Source organism: Meleagris gallopavo, chromosome 3 (genome assembly GCF_905368555.1).
Source record: "Meleagris gallopavo chromosome 3, MGAL_WU_HG_1.1, whole genome shotgun sequence".
In the NCBI taxonomy this organism is placed as follows: domain Eukaryota; kingdom Metazoa; phylum Chordata; class Aves; order Galliformes; family Phasianidae; genus Meleagris; species Meleagris gallopavo.
Window position 1 is genome coordinate 86,586,541 of NC_139406.1, and position 24,832 is coordinate 86,611,372.

Consider the following 24,832-nt stretch of genomic DNA (forward strand, 5'->3'; position numbering starts at 1 on the left):
TTCAAAAGCAGATTCAGAAGGCTGAGGGAAAAGACCCTGCCTGAGCCTAAGTATGAAGAAAAAATTTCAGAGATGAAAATCCTTCTAGCCAGACCAGGCTGTGCATTAAATGTGATCAGAGAGTTTAGCTCTGCTCATAATGGAGTTTGCACTCCAGTCTACCTGGGCAGTATTCCTTATGCCCAATGCTGGCACAGGTTAGAAATAGGATGCCCAGGAGATGACACGTGCTCCTGTACACACCACAGAAATCACAGGGGGGATATAAAGCATGGCAGTGTGTCCTTCCTTTCTGATTCGGGTTTCTCTGTGAAGAGGGGTGCCCCATGGGGTGCACTCACAGGTCTGACCCTTCTGCATGACAAGGGGAGCCACTCTTACCTAGACTGTATACATCAAATATCTGGGGATATTTGCGTGCATAAAAGCCTATTATTCATAACCAGCAAAGTCAGACTAAATGTTTCTTGCCGTCCTAGCTGAATGCCATGAGCGGTCCTATGGACAGGCTCTGAGCCTCTCAGTGCAGAGTTAAATTGCAGCGTTGGACCACTGTGCTGCAGCTTTCCCTTTAAGAGCCTTTGGCTAACAGCGATGCACTGAAATGCAGGAGGTGGGACAACACCACACACAAAAATGAAGAAGTGAAGGCAGGAAAAGTTTCTCCAGAGGAAAAATGCAGGGCTTGTCCTTCACCCTGACGTCAGATCTGTCTTTAATAAAATCCCCAAAGAGCCAAGAGAAAAAGGCAGAGTGCCTAGGCTAGGTTACCAGTTAAGGATTGCTCTGTGTTCCCAAAAGTGGTGTTTTTGTTCGAAACGGCTCTAAATCTGGGTTCAATCAATGTATTTAATCCCGGCTTCCAGGGATGAGGTGGCTTTTGCCCTGGATTCTAGCAACAAGCAGCATTTTGCAGGTGAGTTTGGAAACTGCAGGAGTATCCTCTGCAAACACTCTTGTGCTTAATGCATGGTAGGGTGGTGGGAGCGAGTGTGGTGTGTGCGGGGAAGTGGGAACTGGTAAGTGGTGGGGAGGTGAGAGTGGAAGTGAGCAGGGAAAGGTGAGCTGTGGGGGAAAGGGGCAGGGGCAGCGGCAAGGAAAGAAAGGAAAGGAAAAAGGAAAGGAAAGGAAAGGAAAGGAAAGGAAAGGAAAGGAAAGGAAAGGAAAGGAAAGGAAAGGAAAGGAAAGGAAAGGAAAGGAAAGGAAAGGAAAGGAAAGGAAAGGAAAGGAAAGGAAAGGAAAGGAAAGGAAAGGAAAGGAAAGGAAAGGAAAGGAAAGGAAAGGAAAGGGAAGGGAAGGGAAGGGAAGGGAAGGGAAGGGAAGGGAAGGGAAGGGAAGGGAAGGGAAGGGAAAAGGGAAAAGGGAAAAGGGAAAAGGGAAAAAAAAAGAAAGGAAAGGAAAAAGGAAAAATGCAGAAGTGCCTCTGAGTTGAGTCCATCTCTGCTCAGCATCCAGGTGAATCTGCACACAAAACTGTGGGTTTCTCTTTTTGTTTGCTTGTTTGTTTTCTTTTATTGCTACTTTCGTATTGTGGAGCAATACAAGGAGGAAAAGGTGACCCAGTGCTGCCCGGAGCAGCCAGAGTCAGGCTGCTAGGGGAGCAGGTTGGAGCGGAGAGGCGGGCGGCGGTGCACCACGGCGGGGCCGGGAGCGTGGCTGGAGCCGTGCCGTGCAGGGACCGGGGCCGGGTGTCGGACCGGGGCCGGGGCCGGGAGCAGACATTGCCGGCCGCTCCCCCCAGGTGCGGTGCCGCTGCCGACGCTGCCTCCGGGCAGTTTTGTTTTTCGCTGCCGGGGTAAGAGCAGTCGCGTTTAGGAAGGTGACGGTCAAGGCAGGGAGGTGATGCGTGCGGGGAGTGAATGTTCCCAACGGGAAAGCCGGGAACAGTCCCACACCCCACCTTCATCCCCGTCCCCGGAGGCTTTGAGGAGCGGTGGGTAACCCGAAAGAGGTGCAGAGAGTGGGTGCCAGCGACACGCTTGAAGCCGTGGCATTCCCTGAGACAGCCACGTGTAAGGCGGTGTCTGAGCATCGCTTCTGCTCGCAGAGGGGTGAAATGAACCGCTTCGCACGGGGGGGGATTTGGCTTTGTAGGGCTGCTGGCACCAGCGGTTGTGGGGTGTGTAGAGAGATGAAGTGGGGCATTACAGCGAGAAAGTAGCACTCGTGGTGTGGTGAAACGCACCTGTGTGCAGGCAGATGGCAGAGCGATAAGTCCTGCTTGAATGTGGAGATAGGTTGATATGCTGCCTCTTCAAAACAAAAAAAAAGCCTCCAAACCAACGATCACAAAACTAGTAACAAACAAAACGCACCTCTCTGTCTCTCTGAGGTAATAATCAACTCTGATTTTTGTTGAGCAAGCAAAGAGTCACATGAATAGAACAGGAGACCCCAACTCCTGACCTCTCCCCTCCAGCAGGGTTATTACAGGAGATGTGTGTGAGTGCCTTGGAAATCTCATAGTGGCTATCTCAGGCTCCCTAATATTAAAGCTGTCAGAAAAGCAGCTGTAGCATGAAAGTATGTGTGAGTGCATGCAGACACATGCATCTGCTATGGGGATGAATGAGTGGGTGCAATCTGAATAGTTCTGGCAGTGTATTTGGTCTAAGCAGCATCTAAAAAAGAGTTTGAAAGAATATAAAAAAATAGCCTAAAAGACTCATTGTTCTGGACTGTTTCCAGTTCAAGCTATCAAACTGTCTGTGCTGGTGGAACTCCATCTCTTCGAAGTATCCCAGGGCATTGCCATCTCCTGAACCAAGACATGGAGTTGGACCCTAGGAGCATGTGCCATCCTTAGAAAGAAAGCTCCAGTGAGGAGCTGGCTTTCTGTGGGCCTTTTCCACACCTGAGCTGCTGTGGGATGGGGGTAGTAAGCTGCTGAAGGGCAGATTTGTGGTTGTTATATAAAAGGCAATGAGCGAATGGGGATGAGTAGTGTGACAGTACAGAGAGATGAGACACGTAGGGCAGAGCAACTGGGAAGGAGAATTAGTCTGTGCAATATTTAAAGGACTTTTGAGGGAAGATCAGGCATGATCTGGTCTGCTTAAGAGATGTTAAACAGTAAAATGGATATTGCAAGTGATATTGCAAGCTTGCATCAGAAACAGTGTTGCCAGCAGGAACAGAGAGGTGATTATTCCCCTGTACTCAGCTCTGGTGAGGCCGCACCTCGAGTACTGTGTCCAGATTTGGGCCCCTCACTGCAAGAAAGACATTGAGGCCCTGGAACGTGTTCAAAGGAGGGCAACAAAGCTGGTGAGGGGTCTGGAGCACAGGCCATATGAGGAGAGGCTGAAGGAGCTGGGATTGTTCAGCCTGGAGAAGAGGAGGCTCAGGGGAGACCTCATTGCTTTCTATAACTTCCTGAAGGTTGTAGTGAGCTGGAGGTCGGCCTCTTCTCTCGTGTCATTAGTGATAGGACCAGAGGGAATGGTTTCAAGCTACGGCAGGGGAGATTCAAGCTGGACATTAGGAAGTATTACTTTTCAGAAAGGGTGGTCAGGCACTGGAATGGGCTGCCCAGGGAGGTGGTGGAGTCACCAACCCTAGGGGTGTTCAAGGAAAGACTGGATGTTGTGTTGAGGGACATGGTTTAGTGGGAGCTATTGGTAATAGGTGAATGGTTGGACTGGATGATCTTTCAGGTCTTTTCCAACCTTGGTGATTCTATGATTCTATGATTCTATATCAGATATTATAAATATTTATCTGTCATGGCCACCTTGCTCATGAGAGATATCTCATGATAACGAAGATGTCTAATAGAATCATAGAGTATCCTAAGTTGGAAGGGATCCATGAGGATCATTGAATCCAACTTCTGGCTCACCATAGGACCACCCAAAAATCAGACACTATGTCCAAATTCTTGAACTCTGTTATCTTGGGGCTGTGACAATTCCCTGGGCAGCCTGTTCCATGCCCACCGCCTTCTGGTGAAGAACCTTTTCTTGATATCCAGCCTGACCCTCCCCTGTTGCAGCTTTATGCCATTCCCTTGGGTTCTATCACTGGTCACCAGAGAAGAGATCTCATGGTCATCCGGTATGACCAAATGCAGATGAACACTAATAAAGCTCTGTCAGAGCCCCACCTCACTGTGTGTTGCATTGTATCTTTGATGCCATCACCTCAGCAGCAATAAAGATCTTCCCAACATGGTGCAAGTCTCCATGGAGTGCCAGTACCAGACAGGCCATAATGCACATGCAAAGGATCCATGCTCTCCCTGGGGACCTGTGACTCCCGTACAGTGACAGGCAGATGAAAAAGGAGAAAAAAAGATGCTACACTGGGAAAGAGAAGAGCAGGGGTGACAACCAGAATATATCTAGAACATATATATATATATATGAGAAAAGGAGAGGAGGTTAATATGAGAAGAACAGGTATGTCATAAAGAATTCTTCAAAAGGCAGCTCTCAGGTCCTGCAGGAGACACCCTCATCTCAGTGCTGCATTCAGCTACAGGCGGTCACTGAGTTCTTAAAATGTTTTAATGATAAGGTTTTGTACTGGAACCTAACTGAAGGTCCTTTTGGTTGAGGTCCTTTTCAACCCAGGCCATTCTATGATTCTATGATTCTATGAAATAGCAGAGTGTAATTAGAACTTCAGGCGTATCTTTCAAATGTCTTAAAACGTTTTTCATACATATAAGGGCAGAGACCATGGGAGCCCAAGTCCCATCAGCTTTGCTGAGATTCCTCAGTGCCTGAGTCATTTCTGCAGCAAGGGCTTTAGGTCTAGGTGCGATGGCCCCCTTCAGTTCTGTGTACAGAGGAATCAGAGCTGGGATCTTCTGCTTCTTGTTCTCTTGATTTGGCAGACAGGAGATCCCTTATTCAGATGGGACAAAAATTCCTGGAGCAGGGTGATGGTTTTGCAAAACAATTCTGCACTTTTCAGAAAATTGGGGAATTATATAGGAAGAAGGACAAGACTGGGCTTTTCTAAAATTCCCAGTGTGAAGGGGGGGGAATGGGTGGTGTGTAGACAAGGAGTGAGTGCAGTCCCACATAATTCTCCTTTGATCATCCAGCTCCCCTGCACTGAACAGGAACAACTACAGCTCTATCAGGTTGTTCATGCAGCCTGGTCTTCAGTGTCCCCAAGAAGGGAGCATCCACCACCTCTCTGGGCAACCTGTTCCAGTGCCTCATCACCCTTACTGTAAAAAGTTTTTGCCCTATATCCAGACTAAATCTCCCTCTTTTTTTTTTTTTTTTTAATTTGAAACCATTTCCGCATGTCCTGTCACAACAGACCCTGCTGAAAGTCTGTCCCCTTCTTTCTTATAGCCCCCTTTCAATACTGAAATGTCACTATCAGTTCTTTCAGTGGTGCTGGTAACAGCAGGTCAAATGGCAGAGTGGTATTGCTCTTCATTATATCAACTAGTAGGCAGGTTTGATACGTCTATTTGATGTGATGGCAGACATGACACATAAACACCAGACTTTTGGCTTAGTGGGTGGAAAGGCGAAGAGAGATGTTCAAATATGATTTTACAGCTTCTTATTGTGAGCAGCAATTTCATTAGCTGGTCACTGATTACAACTTGAATTCAGAGCAGCCTAAGGCTGTGTGGAAGGTGGTTTGAGAACTGTAATGTGTGGTTTTTCCTTCTCCTTTTTATAAGATTTATTGGCACAGTTGTGAGGCCAAGAAATTCATTTGCAAAATATTTGGATATGGTGGCAGGAAAAAATTATTACATTTCTCTGTGCTCTTCCAGAAGAAACCACATTCTGACCAAGTTTGAACCAAAAAAAAAAAAAAAGAAAAAAAGAAAAAGAAAAATCTAGAGGTTGATTTATTAATTTATCTATTTATTTTGCTAGCATCTCAAATATAGTTTAGAACGAAAGGCACCTTTATCCTTGCCTGCAAAATCCTGTGGCGCTCTGAGGGAAGTGAGCTGAGGTTTTTCTACTGAGTGCCCTGTAATGGAAAGATGCAAACTTGCAACATAAATAATTGCCACATGGATAATCTCAAGCAGCATAGATTCAAGTTTCATATTACTTTTCCCTCTAACCTTCCCACCATTCCCTGTTACGTGTACTTATCAAAGAGGCTGACTATGCTCCTTAGAAGCATAGTTTTATCCTCCACTTCCATACATTACAGATGTCAATTGAAGTTACTCTGATTAGAGCAGCAAAAGAGCCAGCTGTGAGTATCTTATGGCTCACCACTGCTAAATGTCATCCCTGCGTATATGGCTGCACCACACGTAGACTCTCCTAAATCTGTTTTATTCAGCAGCACCCTTTGCAAATCTTTACACATAACAAAATCAATGTCATTTCTAAGGCAGCACACTGAAGGCAGAACCTTGGTTGTTCAGAATGGTGCTTCAGATGGCTCTGAGGTCCAGACCCAAATCTGAGACTGCCATCTGTTCATGTGTCAGCAGTTCTGCCTGCCATGTGAGTACTCCTCTAGCAGGGATTCTCAGGGGAAAGGCATTAGTTAATGATAATAGCTGTGGGCTTTAGCAGAAGTATGAGATTCCCATGATTGTGTTGGGTGTTCTTTGAAAGAGTTGTGTACGTTTATGTTCGTCTGTTTTCCCAAGGTGCTGGGAAAAGGTCAAAAATTTCAGAAGTCCTCCATGTTTCTATGGGACTTCTGACTTCTTTATTCAGGAGTTGGATTCGATGGTCCTTATGGGTCCCTTCCAACTTGCTTTATTCTATGATTGTATGATTCAGAAGCCCTGGGCTCCCACACTGGGGCACGAGGAGATGCTTTAGTTTTGTGTCAACACTCATCTTTCTGAGAACTGCTCTTTTTTGGATGGCCTCAGTGTCCCAGCGGGGTCTTAAGCATTCCTGTCTGTACAGCCTTGGCTCTCATGTGTGAGTGGAAATGAAATGAAACTGTTTTTTTTAAAAAAGAAAGAAGTAGTGCTGTGCATGAGGACATTGGCAGATGTGACCTGGAAGAAGCTGAATTCTCACAGCTTCAACTGTTGGGTATCAAACCTGTCAGTGTCTCAAGCTGGGGATCAGAAATCAGAGGAAGGTTTCCTTTCTCTTTTCAAATTTGAGTTTGTCCCTGGGAGAAGCAGGTAGGCACCTTAGATTAAGAGGTCCTCCTGACTTTCCGTTTGCTTTCTTATAATATACCTCAACCTCTGTCAATCTTAAGATGCTTATGTTAAACACAACATTTTGTGTGTTTCTACTAAATAGAAATTTAGTGATAGCTGTCAGTGTGGCAGTGAACAAGCCTAAGAAGTCAAACAAAGCCTACTCACTTATTTTCCTGTACACAGCAAGAAATCAACTCTATCTCTCTGGCTTGGGCTCGCAGCACCCAAATTTTCCCATCAGTGCCTCTTCTAAGATTTATCCTGCTCAGAAGTTGCTGCATCCTGATACAGGCTACCTTCAGCCTTCCACTGCTCAATGCTGTCTGGCAGGAGATCACAGAGTTTTGTTTTTACAGATGTATTCCAGGGTCGAGGGTCTCTGAGTCTGCTGCTTTAGCAGATACGTGCAGATGTTCCTCTGTGCTGCTCTGGGATTGCTATCTGTGGGTGAGGATCACTAATTCTCCTGCAAACTAGTGGTCAGCCAGCTCTAGGCAGTACCTCCACTGGTCCCTGTTTTTCAGTGCATCCATACTGAAAAGCTATGTTTTTCTCTCTTGCCTGTTGCTTATTCTGGCATCCTGGGTGAATCTTCTAGAGTTCTCTTAATCCCTTGTGACTTCTAATAGACTGGGCTTTGATTTGTAATCCTTGCTCTAGGCTAGGTATGGGAAAGTAGTAGGAAGAAAAAGCATTTTTACCTCTCTGGGTGCCAACAGCTGGCTCTGCTGTATGCGTAATTCTTCTTGAGGATGGGGAAGGAAAAGAGAGCCTTTAGGCTGAAACAGCTGTGGAAGAAGATAACATTTAAGCTAAGCTTTGCAGCACAGCTTGAATAATGAAATTCTAATACTTGGGTTGCTAATGCATTCCAGGACTGTGTGGTCATCTCTGTGTTCCACTTCTCTTTCTCAATAGCTCCCATGTTGTTCTGTTTTATTATTCTGGGTCTGTCATTCTACTTAACCTAGAAAGCAAATGAGAGATGACCAAGTTGGAAGGCCAAGTTTCATGAACTCCAGGATAGCTTGTGTTGAGCCCAAAGGGAAACCTGAGAAGTACTTGCAGAAATAATTGTGGGTTCATCCATCCATCCATGGGAAGTTGTGAATCAGCTGAGCATACCTGGATCCTGATGTTGCTGGACATGTGTGCAGCTAGAACCTTGCTGTAACAGAGCAATTCCAGACCTTCTCCTGAGACTTTGCCTTCTTGCAGATTTAGAAGAAAAAATATCTCATGCTTGGTGATAGAGCAGCATAGCAAGGTATCTTGGTCCAGCATTTCTTTGATGAGCAAAACTCTCAATACTAGTACTGCTTTTGTTGCTTTAATACCTTTCTATTAGAGCTGAATCAAATTCCTTCTGTTCAATTTATTGCCACTGATATTTAGGGTGCATCTGTTCTTTCCCTTCTTGGCATACTAAATACCCTCCAGTGCAATACTTCCAAGTGAATATGAAGCATCAGTTTGATTATTCTGTCTCCAACATGCAAGACTAACTCAACTGAGTCAGTAGCATTAAATACAGAAACATGGAACTACTATACGTAGCACCCATATAATAGAATCATCGAATTACAAAGGCTGTAAAAGACTTCCAAAGTCATCCAGTCCAACTGTCCATCTACCACCAATATTTCCATCAAACCATGTCACTGAGTACAACATCTAAATGTTTCTTGAACACCTCCAGGAAAAGCAACTCAACCACCTTCATGGGCAGCTCATTCCAGTGCCTGACCACTCTTTTGGAGAAGTAGTATTTCCTAACATCCAATCTGAAGCCATTCCCTCTAGTCCTATCACTAGTTACATGGAAGAAGGGGATGACCCGCATCTTACCACAACCTCCCTTTAGTTAGTTGCAGAGAGCAATAAGGTCTCCCTTGAGCCTCCTCTTCTCCAGTCTAAGCAGTCCCAGCTCTCTCAGCCTCTCCTCATAAGACTTGTGCTTCAGACCTCTCATGAGCTTCATTGCCAGTTTCTGAACATGCTCCAGGGCCTCAATGTCTTTCTTATAGTGAGGGGCCCAAAACTTAATACAGTACTTGAGGTGCAGCCTTACCAGTGCTGAGTGTAGAGGAATGATCACTTCCCTTCTCCTGCTGACAGTACTGTTTGTGATACAAGCCAGGATGCCTTTGGCCTTCTTGGCTACCTAGGCACACTGCTGGCTCATGTTCAGGTGAGTGACCAGCACCCCCAGGTTTGTTTCTTCTACGCAGTCTTCCAGCCATTCTGCTCCAAGCCTGTAGTGTTGCTTGAGAGTGTTGTGGCCAAAGTACAGGACCCAACACTTAGTTTTGTTGAACTTCATCCCATTGGCCTCAGCCCAACTATCCAGCCTGTACAGAGCCGTAGAGCCTTCCTATCCCCAGACAGATTGACACTTCCTGCCAACTTGGTGTCATCTGCAAACTTACTGAGGGTGCATTCAATGCCCTCATCCAGGTCATCAGTAAAGATATGAACAGGACATGCCCCAGTACCAACCCCTGGGGAATACCACTCATGACAAGTCACCAGCTGGATTTAACTCCATTCACCACCACTGTTTGGGCCTGGCCCTCCAGCCAGTTCTTTACACAGCAAAGACTGTACCTTTCAGTGCCATGGGCTGCCAGCTTCTCCAGAATATGGTGGGAGACAGTGTCAAAGGCTTTGCTCAAGCCTAGGTAGACGACATCAATAGCCTTTCCTTCATCCACCAGGAAGGTCATTTGATCATAGAAGGATATCATCTTGATCAAGCAAGACTTGCTTTTCATGAACCCACCCTGGCTGGGCCTAATTCCCTGGTTTTCCCGCACATGCCATGTGATGCCTCCCTCAAGATGATCTGCTCCATAAGCTTTCCTGGCACAAAGGACAGGCTGACAGGCCTGTAGTTCCCCAGATCCTCCTTACAACCCTTCTTGTAGATGGGAGTCACACTAGGAAGCCTTCAGTCTTCTGGGACCTGTCTGGTTGACCAGGAACAATGATAGATGGTGGAAAACAGCTTGGCAGTCACCTCCACCAGCTCCCTCAGCACTCTCGGAAATGTAATGGAAAGAACCAGATGTAATGGAAAGAACATAGTAAAGTCAACAGTAGTAAAGAACTTCTGTACAACACTTGACAAAAAACTTGCTACTGCCACCAAGAGCAATGCAACCCACATAGACTTTGACGAAAATAGCTCTGGATGACACAGGGATTTTTTTTTTTTTTTTCCTGTGTTAGACGGTAGCAATTTTTTGAACTGCATGTATGCTATAGAATTGTCTCTTTGCTACAATTTGCAAATTCAACTGAAACTTTAATTTCTGTGTGGTTTGAAAATTATGATTCCTTTCTGTGCTCTACAGCTTTCCAGAGTACCATCCTGTTTTATTTTTGGCATTTTCTAATTGAAGATTTTGAGTAACAACCAACAGTAGGAGTGGGCAATTATTTCTTTCTCTTCTTGAATTTTCCTCATCTCCCTGAAATTATGCTTGGCCTGTGACAAGGTGATCACAGAGAAAAGAAGGAAGCATGATTTTGCTTAAAAGCAGTTTGATGCCTTTTGCTTGCAGCCTAGAAAGCCAACAGTATCCTGGGCTGCATCAGAAGATGGCTGGCCAGCAAGGCGAGGAAGCAGACTGTACCCCTCTAATCTGCCTTTGTGAGGTCTGGACTACTATGTCCAAGCCTGGGGCACCCAGCACAGAAAGATATTGAGCTGCTGGAATGGGTCTACTAGCAGAGGGCCACAAAGATGTCAAAAGTGTTGGAGCACCTCTCCTATGAGGATAGGTTGAGGGCATTGGTCTTCTTTAGCCCTGGAGAAGAGGAGGCTCTGGGGAAATTTCATTGTGGCCTTCCAGTACTTGAGGGGAGCTTACATGGTGGAGAGGAAAGACTTTTTACATGATCTGATAGTGATACAAAACGGGGGAATGGCTTTAACCTGAAAAAGGAGAAATTTAAGTTAGATGTTAGGAAGAAATTATTTACTCAGAGGGTGGAGAGGCACTGGCACAGGCTGCTCAGAGAAGCTGTGGATGCCCCATCCCTGGACGCATTCAAGACCAAGTTAAATTGGGCTGTGGGCAGCCTGATCTGTCCATGGCAGGTGTTTTGAGCTCGATTATCTTTAAAGTCCCTTCCAAGCTAAGCCATTCATGATTCTATGTGATTATATATGATTGTATGATTTTTTGAGGGACAGCATTAAACAGTGACTTCACTGAGCTTGTCTCTGTTCATGATGGGACTGTCTGTTTTGCACCGATCAGACATTCATAGAATCACAGACTGATAAAATCATCCAGTTTGAAAAAGACCTTCAGGATTATCTTATACCAGGTTTCTGCAGTCAGACTGATAGCTTTGCCCTGAAATTCCGACAGTATCTTAAAGCATCTCCTGGTTGTGTTGTAAACAGTTGTCACTGCCATACCCGCTAAATTCTGACCTTTGCATGCTTATATTTGTGGTGCAAGAGGTTCCTCTGTGTGTTTGTCTGGACTTGTGGATCTTGCTTCCTGGGTTTTGAAGCCCACCAAAACATTCCTTCATATGTATGATGACTAAATAGGCTATATTTCACATTTATGATTACCAGTTTATATCTGCTGTGACAAAAGGAAACTTCTGTATTTGGACTGATAAGAAGGCAGAAACATCAAAATCCATCTGGAGGAAATTAAGCACTCTCTCAAATGGCTGGCACATGTACTTGGCTGCCTGCAGGCAACCAAGTCTTTGGTTTTAGAGTAACAGCTGGGTCATTTTATCTCTTTAGCAAGGAAGGACCAAACCACAAAAACTGCAGCCAATGCTGAGAATCTTCAAGTGGATTATGCTATAAAACTCTTCAGTTACATTTTTAAGGAAAAAAAAAAAAAAAAGGAAAATAAATTAGGGAAGTATGTATTTTCCATTAACTACTTTGGCCACTCAGCAGGTGATTTATTCATAAGCATTGCTGGCAGTATTTCCTGCTCTTGGGCTTGGAGGACTAGGTCATACCCACAGCACCCGTGTGTGGGCTGGTAAACGCTGTTATAAGAATATGGGTGCAAATTCAGCCAGCTTTCCTCTTTCAAGTTTGACTTCATCTATTGCAGTCACCATAGTTAAATATATATTGACGTCTCTGATATCTGTCAATGAAGCTCATCTATGAAGATCATTTGCTGTTAATGATGTATTCACTATGAACGACAGCTGGACTAGATAATCCTAGTGGTCTTTTCCAACCATAATGATTCTACAATTCTATGATTCTAATTCTCACTGGGTTTTTTTTTTTTTTTTTTTTTTTTTTTTTTGAGTGCCAATTGTACGTCTCTAAAAACAGACCCTTAACCAAATACTTTTGTGATACACAGCTGTCCATGGGCATCAGAAAGGGGTCAACTGCAAATTGATGTCTATGAGTTGGTGGGTTTCTGGGGGTCGCTTTATTTGGTTTTTAGAGATTTTGCATCAGAACTGATAATTGGCTTCTTTGGTGCACTGGAGTTCCCCCAAGGGTTGGTGTGACCATGTTTGCACATACAGGTGGATTCCTCGCTCGTCAGAGTTGCCTGGGTGTGGGTGGGCTCCTAAGCTTGCAGTGGAACAATGCACTACTGTCCTCCTTTCATACTCAGATAAGAAGCTTCTGCTTCTTCTAGATGATATGCTGAATTCGGTGTGATTTACTTATACGTATATGCAAAAAATAGACATGTATATTCCCCCTACACACCTGTGTTTTTATGATTTGTGTCAATTATTCCATATGTATCACATAGGCTGTCTGTTGTAGGCTGAGGAGGTGTCTGTGTCATATTTTAGCTTATTTTTTTCCCCCCACCTATATTAAAATGTGTTCCAAGGTATCATCTAGAAGGCTGGAATGTTTGATTAGAGGAATAAATTGATATGACAGCAGCACAGTTAGGGTTTCTTTACAACTTCTCCATCCTCGATGCCTCCACCATTTGAAAGAGGATTAGTTGAAGACTTCCATCTGTCCCAGTCCCTGTGTGATCACATACCTGTCAATGTGTTGATGGTAGTTTTATGGCTCACCTGTAACACACAGGGGAAACTCGCTAACAGGAACTACCGGGAGCTGGGCAGATATAACTATTTGGGCTTAGCACCACATCTCCCTCCACATACGCTCCCCAAACGCGTTATTTGGGACACGAGGTGTGCATGGGGAGAAGCCCCAGCCGAGGAGATTGCGCGGGAGGAGCAGGAGAGCGCTGAGCCCTGACATCTGTGCGCCAGCACTGCCCTCGTGTGTCGGGGAGCGGGAGCCCAGCCCTGTGCTCGAGGCTCCCGCTTGGCTCGCAGGGCGCTGCGTGCAGCCAGCACCAAAGCCAGCTTTCTAGAGAGAAGCAAAAATGTCAGTACCCGTATCATTAGAAATTAATCTTTTTCTCCTGGACCCACAGAGTGTGTCCTCTCCTTTGTGGGAAAGCAGCAGCTTTAACCGTTAAGAGCTGAAATGTTTTTACCAGTTTATGTTTTTTTAGGGTGGGAGAAATGGCACTGTTTTCCTAGAGTGGTTTTTTGGTTTTCTTTTCTTTTTTAATTATTATTATTTTTATTTTTTTATTTTTTTCTGGGAGATGTGAGGGTGCTGATGGGCATGTCAAAGTCTAAAACACTTTCTACTTGTGACATGCTAAGGCACTTTGTTGGAACCCACCATGTTGGTAGCTTGGGGTGGAGGTGCACCACTATTTGTGACTGGAAAAAAGGTTTTTTTAATAGAATCATAGAATCGTTAAGGTTAGAAAGGCCTTCAGGATCATCTAGTCTAACCATCAGCCTATGCCTGTGACCATCCCAGACCATAGCATTCAGTGCCACATCTACACTTTCTTTTACACCTCCAGGAACAGTGACTCCCCCACCTCCTTGGGCAGCCCGTTCCAGTGCTTGACCACTGTTTTCCTAATGTCCAACCTGAACCTCCGCTGGCACAGTTTGAGGCTGTTACCTCTTATCCTGTTACTGTCATCTGGGAGAAGAAGCTAACCCCCACCTCATCACAACTTCCTTTCAGGTAGTTGTAGAGCGCAATAAGGCCTCCCCGAGCCTCCTCTTCTCCAGTTCCCTCAGCTGCTCCACATAAGACCTGTGCTCCAGACCCTTCACAGTTTCATTGACCTTCTCTGGACACAGTCCAGGGCTTCAACATCTTTGTTCTAGGGAACAGAGAACGCAGTACTCAAGGTGCGACCTCAAGCTGTTGTTGTTTTTGGTTTCATGTCATTTATAGCATTAGGAGATCATTGGAATTCTGGGAAATTTTTCCACCTAGGTGCTTTTTACCTGAGTTCCTGTGGGTATCTCAACGTCTGAGTCATGTGTAAGGGACCCTTACATCGCATTGCATCAGCACAGCAAGTTGTAAACTGCTGATCACCACTGATCTGTTGGAGCTGGAGGTGCTGGAGAGGTGAGAGACTCATGCCCTTTGCAGGCATTGGGTGCGTGTGATGGCTGAAAGATAAAACATAAATTAAGTGACTGCTGAGCAGCTGGCAACATATGAGAACTAGCTCAGTGGAACAACTTTTTTGCATCCAGTAAGAACTAAACAACTTGGTTTATTATCTGTGTGTAGGAGGAGGGATCATGGTATGGTTACAGTGGGGGAGCAAGAAATCTAGTTGCTATTTTTGGATCTGCCACAGACATCCTGTCTGCCTTCAGGACAGTCACTTCATCTCTTGGGCCCGAGATTAAACGGGGTTATTTGATACTTTCCTCCTTGCAGAAGATGCTGCTTTTCACCCTGAACATTCCCTCCTTAAAGCAGAACGTGTCACGCTCTTCTTGGCCTTGCAAATGCAATGTATGCGTTTCCATCCACAGAGCTGACACCATTGAGTCTATCAGCATGCATTGCTTTCACCGGCTATTTCATGTTCTTTCTCTCACATCTGGATTACCAAAGCCTTGTGTTTCAGTTCTTCCTCCACTGACTTCTGGGGCATCAGGATTCATTCTCCAGCACAGTACATAATTTTCCTATGTGAATAACTTCACTCTTTTTTTTTTTTTTTTTCTTTTTTTTTTTCTTTTCTTTTTTCATGATTTGATGCCAACAGTTGTTCTAATTTCCCCACTTGTAGTTTACACTGTATTTAATTTGAAAGCAACAGTTGTGTCCCTAAAGCTTTGTATGAGCCAAGGGCAAATCTATGGGTCTCTGGTTTCCTTTTTTCCACCCCCATTTGCAATGTGGCTGCTTTCCTTTGTTGGGGATGGGAGGGAAGGTACAGATGCATTTGGGGGATTTCTGTTGCATATTAAAACAGAATCTGAGCTTCAAATGTGTCTGGAATAGTGTTTGTCATGCAAAGCCCATGCTGACTTGAGAGCTGGCTCCATCCACTTCCGAACCTCCCTCCTCCCCATTGCCTGAGTTTGCTCCTTTTGCTGTTTCTGGGCCAACTCTTCAGGAACAGTCTGTTCCCCTCACCACCCCCTCCTCCTGGTTCATAGTACATGGGATAAGATGCTGTTTTCAGCTATCACTGCTGACTGCTGTCCTGCGGTGGTCCTTGGGACTGCAATAGATCTGTGGGTTCTGGAGGATGGAAAGCTGGACATGAGCCAGCAGTATGCACTCGCAGACTGGAAAGCCAGTAGTATGCTAGGCTGCATCAGAAGAGGGTTGGCCAGCAGAGAGGGGGAGGTTACTGTCCCCCTCTACTCTGCCCTTGTGAGGTCCCATCTGGAGTACTGCGTCCAATACTGTACTGATGCCTCCAATACAGAAAGAATGCAGATGTTGGAGCAGGTCCAGAGGAGGGCCATAAAGATGATTAGAGGGCTGGAGCACCTCTCCTATGAAAACAGTGAGGTAGTTGGTCTTGTTCAGCATGGAGAAGGCTCTGGGAGATCTTACTGTGACCTTCCTGTACTTGAAGGAAGTTTGTAAGCAGGAGAGGGACTGACTTTTTTCATAGGCAGAAAGTGGACAATGAAGAATGGCTTTAACCTAAAAAAGGAGAAATTTAAGTTAGATGTTAGGAAGAAATACTTCATTCAGAGGGTGGTGGCACTGACACAGGCTGCCCAGAAAAAGCTGTGGATGCCCCATCCCTGGAGACATTCCAGCCAGGTTCACTGGGGCCCTGGGCAGCTTGATCTGGTGGGTGGCAGTCCTGTCTATGGCAGGGGGTTGGAACTGGATTGACATTAAGGTCCTTTCCAATCTAAGCCATTTTAGCATTCTAGGATTCTAGAGTTCAAAGTATGTATGAAAGGACTCCATGTTATTAACTCCATGTTGTGGGTATGGAGGATGCGCTGCCTTCCACTATTACTACATGGGGCTGGCTAATGCACTGAAAAGAAGTCATGTGGCTCTCCTATCCATATAACCACATCCTCAACCAGCATCCTCTTGATAAAGATAATGGCAGGAAGTGGACAAATGCCTGCTGCAAAACTATACTGCAGTGCACTGGTCCTGCAAACATACATAAGGGTGCAAACAAACAGCTTTACACAATTCTTGTAGGCCAAATACTCTGGGCTTGTTTTCAGTATGGGAAAGAATTACACTCCTACTCACGAGCTAGGAGCCAAAGGAAGGAGAATCCTTCTCATACCAGGTCCATAGGATTCTAAATATGGAACTCTGTGGAAGTCCAGGCCAGTAGAGATATAGAGATGTAGAGAACTTGTCCATGGCAAGAATGCAGAGGAAACTTGATAACTGCGAGAGAACAGTACTGTTTTAAGACTAAATTCCAAGTTTTCTTTAAAGAAGCAGAGAAAATCTCAGATCATCTGTGGAAAGGAACTCTGTACAGTGCAGACAAAGCACTGTTTTGGAAGAAAACCATTATAATATTCTCTTCTCACCAAAATAAAGTAAATATATATAAGGTATTTCAATAGTAATCATTTTTGATTGATCTCAGTGTTATCAATGTGAAGTTTTCCTGACAGTCTCTGCCTGTGGAAAGCTCTTAACTTCAGGAAATTCATTCATCTCTGAAACATTTTCTGGTCATCTAATTTCCTTTTAGCCTTATTAAAATTTAAGTGGTATACACCAGAGACGTGGTGGATGCTTCGTCCCTGTAGTCATTCAAGATCAGGCTGGACAGGGCTCTGAGCAACACAATCCAGCTGGAGGTGTCCTTGTTCACTGCAGGGGAGTTGGCCTAGTTGGCCTTTAAAGGTGCGTACCTACTCAAATGATTCTATGATTCTATGATTCCTTCTAGTTTTAATTCATCTTTGGTCAAACTGCTACTTTTCGCAGTTATCTGATACTATTAAGATCTATGGGATAAAATGATAGATCAATATTTAACATGAATAGGGTAATCATCCAAGGGAAAAGCAAAAAAACCCCAAACATTAAACAGATATGGATCTAAGTCACTCTTAAGTGAAACAGGACAAAAATGCAACAGAGCCTAAAACTCAGGCATCCTGTGCTGTAAAGCTACTCAAAAGCAGACAGCACCTATTCTCTTCAGTTTTGGAGAGTTAATGGTTCCGGGCTCTGTAAATATTAGATGTGAGACCACAAGGATCAGCCCTAAACTCTTCTTGACCACAGTACAGTTTAGATCCATACACGCATTTTGGTATCTCTGTATTTTTCTCTGCTGTGTATCTGAACCCAAACTGAAAACAATGAGCCTTGGACACTCCTCTGAGGCTGAAAAATGGAAGTCAAATTTTAACATTCTAGGGCTTTCAGCTTAGCAGACTAGGGGAAAGAGGAGAAAAGTGACCTGGAGGCCTGGCAACATATAGAGATGTACAATCATGGGAGGTCTGGTCCATACAGCTCTGGTTGCATCTGGCTCAGCTTGACCTCAGGGCCTGGCAGTCATCCTCCAGACAGCAAATTCCCATTGTGTGAGCTGTCTTCAACCTTGAATAGGCTTCATTTCTTGGCTGTGTCCTGGAAAGTGGATGTTGTTGCTGATAGCACTGTGTGGCTGCCAGCACACTGGAGCCAAATCTCCCCCCTCTCTGCACTTTGTTGCTACAGAACTTACACAGTTGGGGTCTTTCTTTTTGTTATGAAATCTCAACTGTTAATCTTCTCAGTGGATTTAGGGAAGAAAAGGACACGTTAAAATTGCACTTTTGACTCCAGGTTCCACTTTCTTGTTGATGCAGCCATGTTTTCTACTCACTGGTTTGGTAAACAGAGAATTGTTTTACTTTTCAAATCTTCATAGAATCAGAGAATACCTAAAGTTGGAAGGGTCCATAAGTACTGGATTCTCTCCTGAAAGCAAATTCCCCCTCTAGTCCCTGTCCAAAGAAGCCTTTTTTTTTTTTTTTCTTTTTCTTTCCTTCACACATCCCACACATTTTACATCCTGTTGTGATTTAATGCTTTATTCAGAACAAACAGGATTTCCTCTTGCTTTTGATGAAAATGCTCCTCTTCTTTGCAGCTCTCGCTTTCTGTTGTTGTGTTCATAAAGGAAAAAGTTGTTACTACTTCTAACTTTAATTTCAAGTAATTAAAATTCAATTGATAAATTCCCTGAATAGTTTCTACATCCACTCAGAAGAAAAAGGGTTATTTTTTTCCTGTAATGGGATGAACTGGCTCTTGAATATTTGTGCACTTCAAAACTTTGCCCTCCTGAAGGACTTATCGTGAAAACACACTTTTATTTTTTATTAAAGACATGGAATTTGGTTTGTTTGTTAGATGCTTGAACATGTAATTCAGATGAAGCTAACTGCAGCATTACAAAAATTAATAATATGGACGTATTTATGAACAGAAAACTGAGTATGAGTCGAGAATGTATGCTTGCAGCCCAGAAAGCAATTCTGTCTTGGGCTTTATCAAGTTTAGTTAGCAGGTTGAGATGATTGACCCCTCTGGTCTGCCACATGAGGCCTCATCCGGAGAACTGTTTCCAGGTCTGGAGCCACCAATGTGAGGAGGTCATGGACCCGTTAGAGTGAGTCCAGAGGAGGGCCATGAGGAGGATCAGAGTGGGCTGGAGCACCTCTCTTGTAAATACAGGCTGAACGACCTGGGGTTGTTCGGCCCATAGAAGGGAAGGCTCCAGACATATTAGCAGCCTTCCAGTACCTAAAGAGGGTCCACAAGAAAACTGAGGAGAGATTCTTTGTCAGGGAGTATTGTGATAGGACAAAGGGAAATGGTTTTAAACTTAAAGAGGGAAGATTTAGATTAGATTTTAAGAGTTGGTGAGGCACTGGAAGTTGGTGAGGCACTGGAACTTTTTGCCCTGAGAATTTTACCCAGAAATGTTAAGGAAGGAGGATGCCTCATTCCACTGGTCCACTGTAGACTCTAAACTATGTGGTTAGTCCTGTCTCTTGTAATGTAAAAATCTTGTCACAGGCGTGTTAAGATAAATACATTAAGTACACTCAGTTTGCAGTTGTCTCTTTTCTGCTTACAGAACCCATACTCCAAACTATTTCAGTCTTGACTATCTAGAAAAGTTAATGAATTCCAGATTTGTTTACTGATTTCCTCCATCCTTATAGCATTAGCCTTTATAATCATCTATGTGAAGTGTATACATTTTGTTTTGCAAGTAATGGCTCTGGTCCACATGTGGAACTGGTGAATTCCTTCAGATAATCTGTTTTGTTCCATGGATTTAGGATACATAACCTCAACAGAGGTTGGGAAAAGGAGATCTTTAGCTAATACGAACATAAAGTGTTTCATCATTTCTCTAGCTTATGAGTTGTCACATTTTTTATATCTACCTGGTGTGCTTGGGCAACTATGTTCTGTGTGGTGCCGTACATTTAACCTCATCCTGTGCTATCAGTTACATCTCTATTGAATTTACTGTTTTTAAGTAAAAGTCTTAAGACTTTTTAAGACTTTTTGTTTTTTTTTGCTCTTGTTCAGTAGATCTTTGCTTTTTAATAAGCAGAATAAATGCTCAGAAGTGTGTGCTTCACATTCTGCTGCTTGCTTCTCCTTTGAACATCAAGAATCACTATAGCAAAGAACTTCAGAGTTCCTTTTAGAGTTCCTTTTTGGCACATAATAAAACACAGTGACAAAATGCCTAATTAAATCCACTGAGGGAGATTTCAAGAGGCAGTTGTTTGACATTAGTAGTCTGTCATACAGCTAACGGCTTTACATCAGCTTTAGGAAGAAAACAATTAGGAAGATAATGTGTTCCCAGGGAATTCAATATTTCATCTCCTTGAAGAATTGATTTAGAGCAGCATCTGTTCTGTGCTCTGTATTGTTTTATATTTTCTTTCAGATCCCTGCACCTTAAGTGGATTATTTAGATACTCATCTATTTGTTTGAATCAGTTTGTATACACACATATGTAATAGGACTCTTTCTAGGATTTGCAGTAGGGGGATGGGAATGCAGAAAACTCAACCATTGGAAGTAGCATAGGCCATGGCAACATTTCTGTTCTGCTGCTGGTGCTGTGAGGTGCCAGGAGAGTTTGAATGTTTGTCAGCAGAGGCCACAAAAGATATCCAGTTCCCTTTCCTTCTTTGTGTCAACACAGACGCTCTTATTATTCTGTGTTCATATTTGAATTCCCCCTGTGCCATTAACCACTTTGTATGTCCTGGCAGGGGGTGTTTGTGGTTTGTCTCTTGACTGTGTGCCTCTTTTGCCTCTGCACCATCAGCGTGACAGCACAAAGCTCTTTCTCTTCCTATACATATTAGGATACCTACTGTTCTATTTTCAGAGGCTTCCAGATGCCTGGAACTTGTTCAGAACATGAGACCACCTCTTGCTGTCTGGATGTATAACATCATTTTCAATTCCTGTTTCCATTCCTTAATTTAAATGCTGCTGCCACTAGCTAAATAAGTTTATAGCACCATAAATACTTCCTTTATCGCCATGAGCTTTTTCCTGTCAACCTTTGTGCACTATGTGCAGTCAATGCAAAGGAGGGCTGTGTCTCTTCAGTCTTTCCTGTATCTGTCCAAATTATTGTAATCAAATCAATTTACCTAATTTGTCCCAGGTTAAAAAAAAAAAGAATCTGATTTTCAGTAAAACTCTCTGCTTTATACAGAGTTTAAGGTCCCTTTAAACCTCCACAGACTCATGAAAGAATACTAAGCCCTACATACTTGCTATGTTACCACACTGGGGCCCTGGACAACCTGACCTACTACTTCGTGGTTGGGCAAGCCTGCCTGTGGCAGGGGAGTTAGAACTTGATGATCCTTGAGGTCCCTTCTAACCCAGGCCATTCTGTGATTCTATGATCATTTATACTAATCACAGGAACTTGTTTTTTCTCCATCTGATACTCATTTCTACCTGCAAGTAATGAGAATTGATGATTTAGTAGATTTTTCCATAGACAGAGAAGCTATAATAAAGACTCTTTAGCATGGTCTCGTGATAGGACAAGGGAAAATGGATTCAAAGTAAAAGAGGGGAGATTTAGGCCAAATATAACAACAAAAAAGATTTTTTTGATGATAAGAATGGTGAAGCACTGAAACAGGTTGCCAGAGAGGTGGTGGATGTCCTGTCCCTGGGATTCAAGGTCAGTCTGGATTGGGCTCTGAGCAACCTGATCTAGCTGTAGGTGTCCCTGTTCAGTGCAGGAAGGTTGGACTAGATGACCCTTAAAAGCCCCTTCCAACTCAAATGTTTCTATGATTCTATAATTCTGTTCTGTTTCTGAGTATAGGAAATTCTGTGCTTCCTACAAGCATCAATCTCTTATGTTTGGAAAATTATGTTTGTCCTCAAGGGTTTTTCATCATGAGTGATACCAGCCAAAACTTTCACAGTACAGATGTGGAAGTATCATAAGGCCTCTGAGTATAGTGATGCTATTATATATGTTAAATAAGGGCCAGAGAGGTTTCCAGAGGATGTGAGGTAGAATTTGTAGAAATATTTGATTTGGAAGGGACCTCTAGAGGTCATCTAGTACAACTTCCATTGGAGAATTCTGCAGCTTATTCGTCTTCTCACTTTCCTGGCAATGCATTCTCGCCTTTTGGACCAAAATATCTCCCCTAACTCCTTCTCATCAACTGAGAGCTCTATATACCACAGCTCTGCTTTGCCATCTGGCTGAGAAAAAAACACTTGTTTGCTATACATCTTCACTGCTAAAACAGATCACTTGTTCCTGTGCCTTCAGAGAAGTCAGGCTGTCTCTGCAGTGAGAAATTAAAGAAAGGATGGAAACAGAAGTGTTTTCTAGTTTTCTAGACGCCTCAGACCAGCCTCAGACGCTGGTCAGATGCTGGGTGAATATTTGTATTCCATGTTTCCATCTTCTCAGAAGAGCTCTGATAACTCGGCTGTGGTAGATCCTGATGTGGATATCTTTGCTTCAAACCTACTAATGTTGCCTTATTCTCTGCACACACAGAGCTGACTCACTTCCAGTGCTACAGAAGATTTTGCCATGATTTTGCCTGGCAAAGGGTAGAATAAGGCATATCATTTTAAGTTTGGTCATTCTATTCTGCAGTCAGATTCTGAAATAGTTTCAAGTGTTTCTAGAGCATATGAAGGTCTGGCATCTTCTGCTTGTCCTAAGAATGTTACTGACCCATATTTCTTACATCTGCATTATCTGTCTAACAGATTTAATCAGATACCAAAATATGCCATTCTTGGAGCAAAAATATCCTTTCACTACGGAAATGATTTGCCTGGAAATGATACTGTTTGCCTGGAAACAATACTGTTTATTCAGCCAACTTGTAGGCTCCATCTGTTTTTCACTCAACCATGAGGATTTAGCAGTGCAGCTTTCCTTCTCATCTTTCACTGAAAGTCTTGAGGTGGCTTTGATACAGTGATATGATACCACATTAAATGGTAGTTACATTTTTTTGGATGAATCTGTACATGCCATGTGTTCCCAAGGGGCCAAGAACACTAGAACTTTCCTTCTATTGTCTTGAAATCCTCCAGCTATAAAACCAGACATATGGTATGTTTCCTGTTATCAGATAAAATAATAGTTAGCTTCCAAATGGCATATTTGTTTGTGCTTATGAAGAGGAGGTTTATCTACAAAATAGGATACTTTTGTCTGCATTCAATGTATTGTTTAACAACAACAACAAAAAAAATAGTGTTTTACTTTTGTGTGCCAGAACCAGACTTGAGCTAGCTAAATGCAGGACTGAAGTGGTTTGGCTTATGGATGTATTCTGCAAATGGTTTTGACAAAGTATGCAATCACACAGTCCCAGAAACTGTGGTTACCAGTGCCCTCTGGAGGTCTCTAGTCCTAACAGCCAAAGATGGAGAATTCAGACCCACAGGATGACCTGTCCCAGCGCTACACTCACCTCCTTGTCAAGAAGTGACCTTTCTGGTGTTCAGACAAAGGCTCCCTGAATGAATTTTGTGGCTATTGTCCATATATATGCCTTTTGCTACACTGAGAAGAATTTGGTTGTGATATTTTTTGCTCACCTTCATGCAGCTGTGGGTTGATACCAATCAGCCTCTTTGCCAGACTCCAGAAGCCCAGTTCTCTCGCATCTTGCCTCAAATTATGTTCTTTAAGACTCTGACCATCTTGTTTGCCATCTTCTGGTGCCTGTTTCTTTGATATCCCACTTAAAGCAAGGGCCCAAAACTGAAGTCCAGGTAGTGAAATAAATCCACTGATATCTCACCAAGACCAGATTAATTTCTGTATTCCATCTAACCTAGTGAGCCCTGACAAGATGAAAGCAAGTTGTTAGCCCTTGGTATGGGCTTCAGGGAAGACATTTGAAAAATAACAAGTGATCAACATGGAAAACCAAAACTAAGCAGTGGAAGCTTGACAGGAAAATTGTTATTTAAAGGAAGTAGAAACATACAACTTCATCAGTTCATCATCATCTCTGGGGAAAGGCTGACATTAGTTCAAGCAAAATGTTTCAGAATTAAATGATAAAATTATGAAATGAAAAGCTGTTTTAAGTCAAACAATTCTGCATTGGAAATATTGGTAGAAAACTGCTGACATTCAAAATTCAGGCTTCTGTTTCGAATGGAAGAATTATTAAAACTAAGATGATTCAGAAAAATGCCATCAAACTTTTGCTATTCTTGACAGGGGGAAAAAGGGAAGGAAAAATAAAAGAAAAAAGTGGAACTTCTATCTTTACTTTTTTTGCATGGCTTGGAACAGAGTGTAAGAATAAGAGGACAGAAAGCATCTTCCCCTTTATTATAATAATATGACATAAGCAAATGCAGAACATGGCTAATTGCAAAGTAAAACCTCTGCCAAAGCAGTCTGGTCCTATCTGGGAACTGGAACTATGATACTGCTTTTGTCACCCGGCCCATGACTCATATGTCAGCATCTTGTTCTGTACTGTTTTAGGATGATTTGTAACACTATAACCTTGGATGGTCCAAATGCACTCTCATTTGTTCTGCATTCTACTTTCCTAAAATTGAAGTCTGCCTATTCATCCCTTCTGGAGACTCTTCTCTGTTGCTTCTCCAGATGTTCCCTGTTGATTTTCAAACTCTAGTTCAAGCTAGTTTTACCACACGAGCTCATTAGCTGCACAGATGAAATGTGCAGCACAAGACTTTGAAATGTTTTCAGAACAGAGAAAATATGTTGTTTAATGCCCTAATTAATGGAGTATGTGGTGGCCATGTCAACTTGTTAATGATGTTCAAACATTTTTAGGTCACTGTAATTCTAAGGAAGTGCTACTCTTACTGGAAGAATGCTTACAAAACCTTAGGTTGCTTT

At 43.3% G+C, this 24,832-nt stretch overlaps 1 protein-coding gene across 2 annotated transcripts in view; it reads left to right on the forward strand.

Moving 5' to 3' along the window:
• Nucleotides 1-599: 599 nt before the first annotated feature.
• The window catches only part of CCN4 (cellular communication network factor 4), a 39,472-nt gene continuing 15,239 nt past the window's right edge, over nt 600-24,832 (forward strand). For both annotated transcript variants that reach the window (XM_010709364.4, XM_085221722.1), the window contains exon 1: nt 600-916. Coding sequence is in view for 1 of the 2 variants with exons in the window: in XM_085221722.1 (XP_085077848.1) it covers nt 869-916 (48 nt within the window). In the remaining variant the exon portion in view is untranslated. The remainder of the gene's footprint in view (nt 917-24,832) is intronic.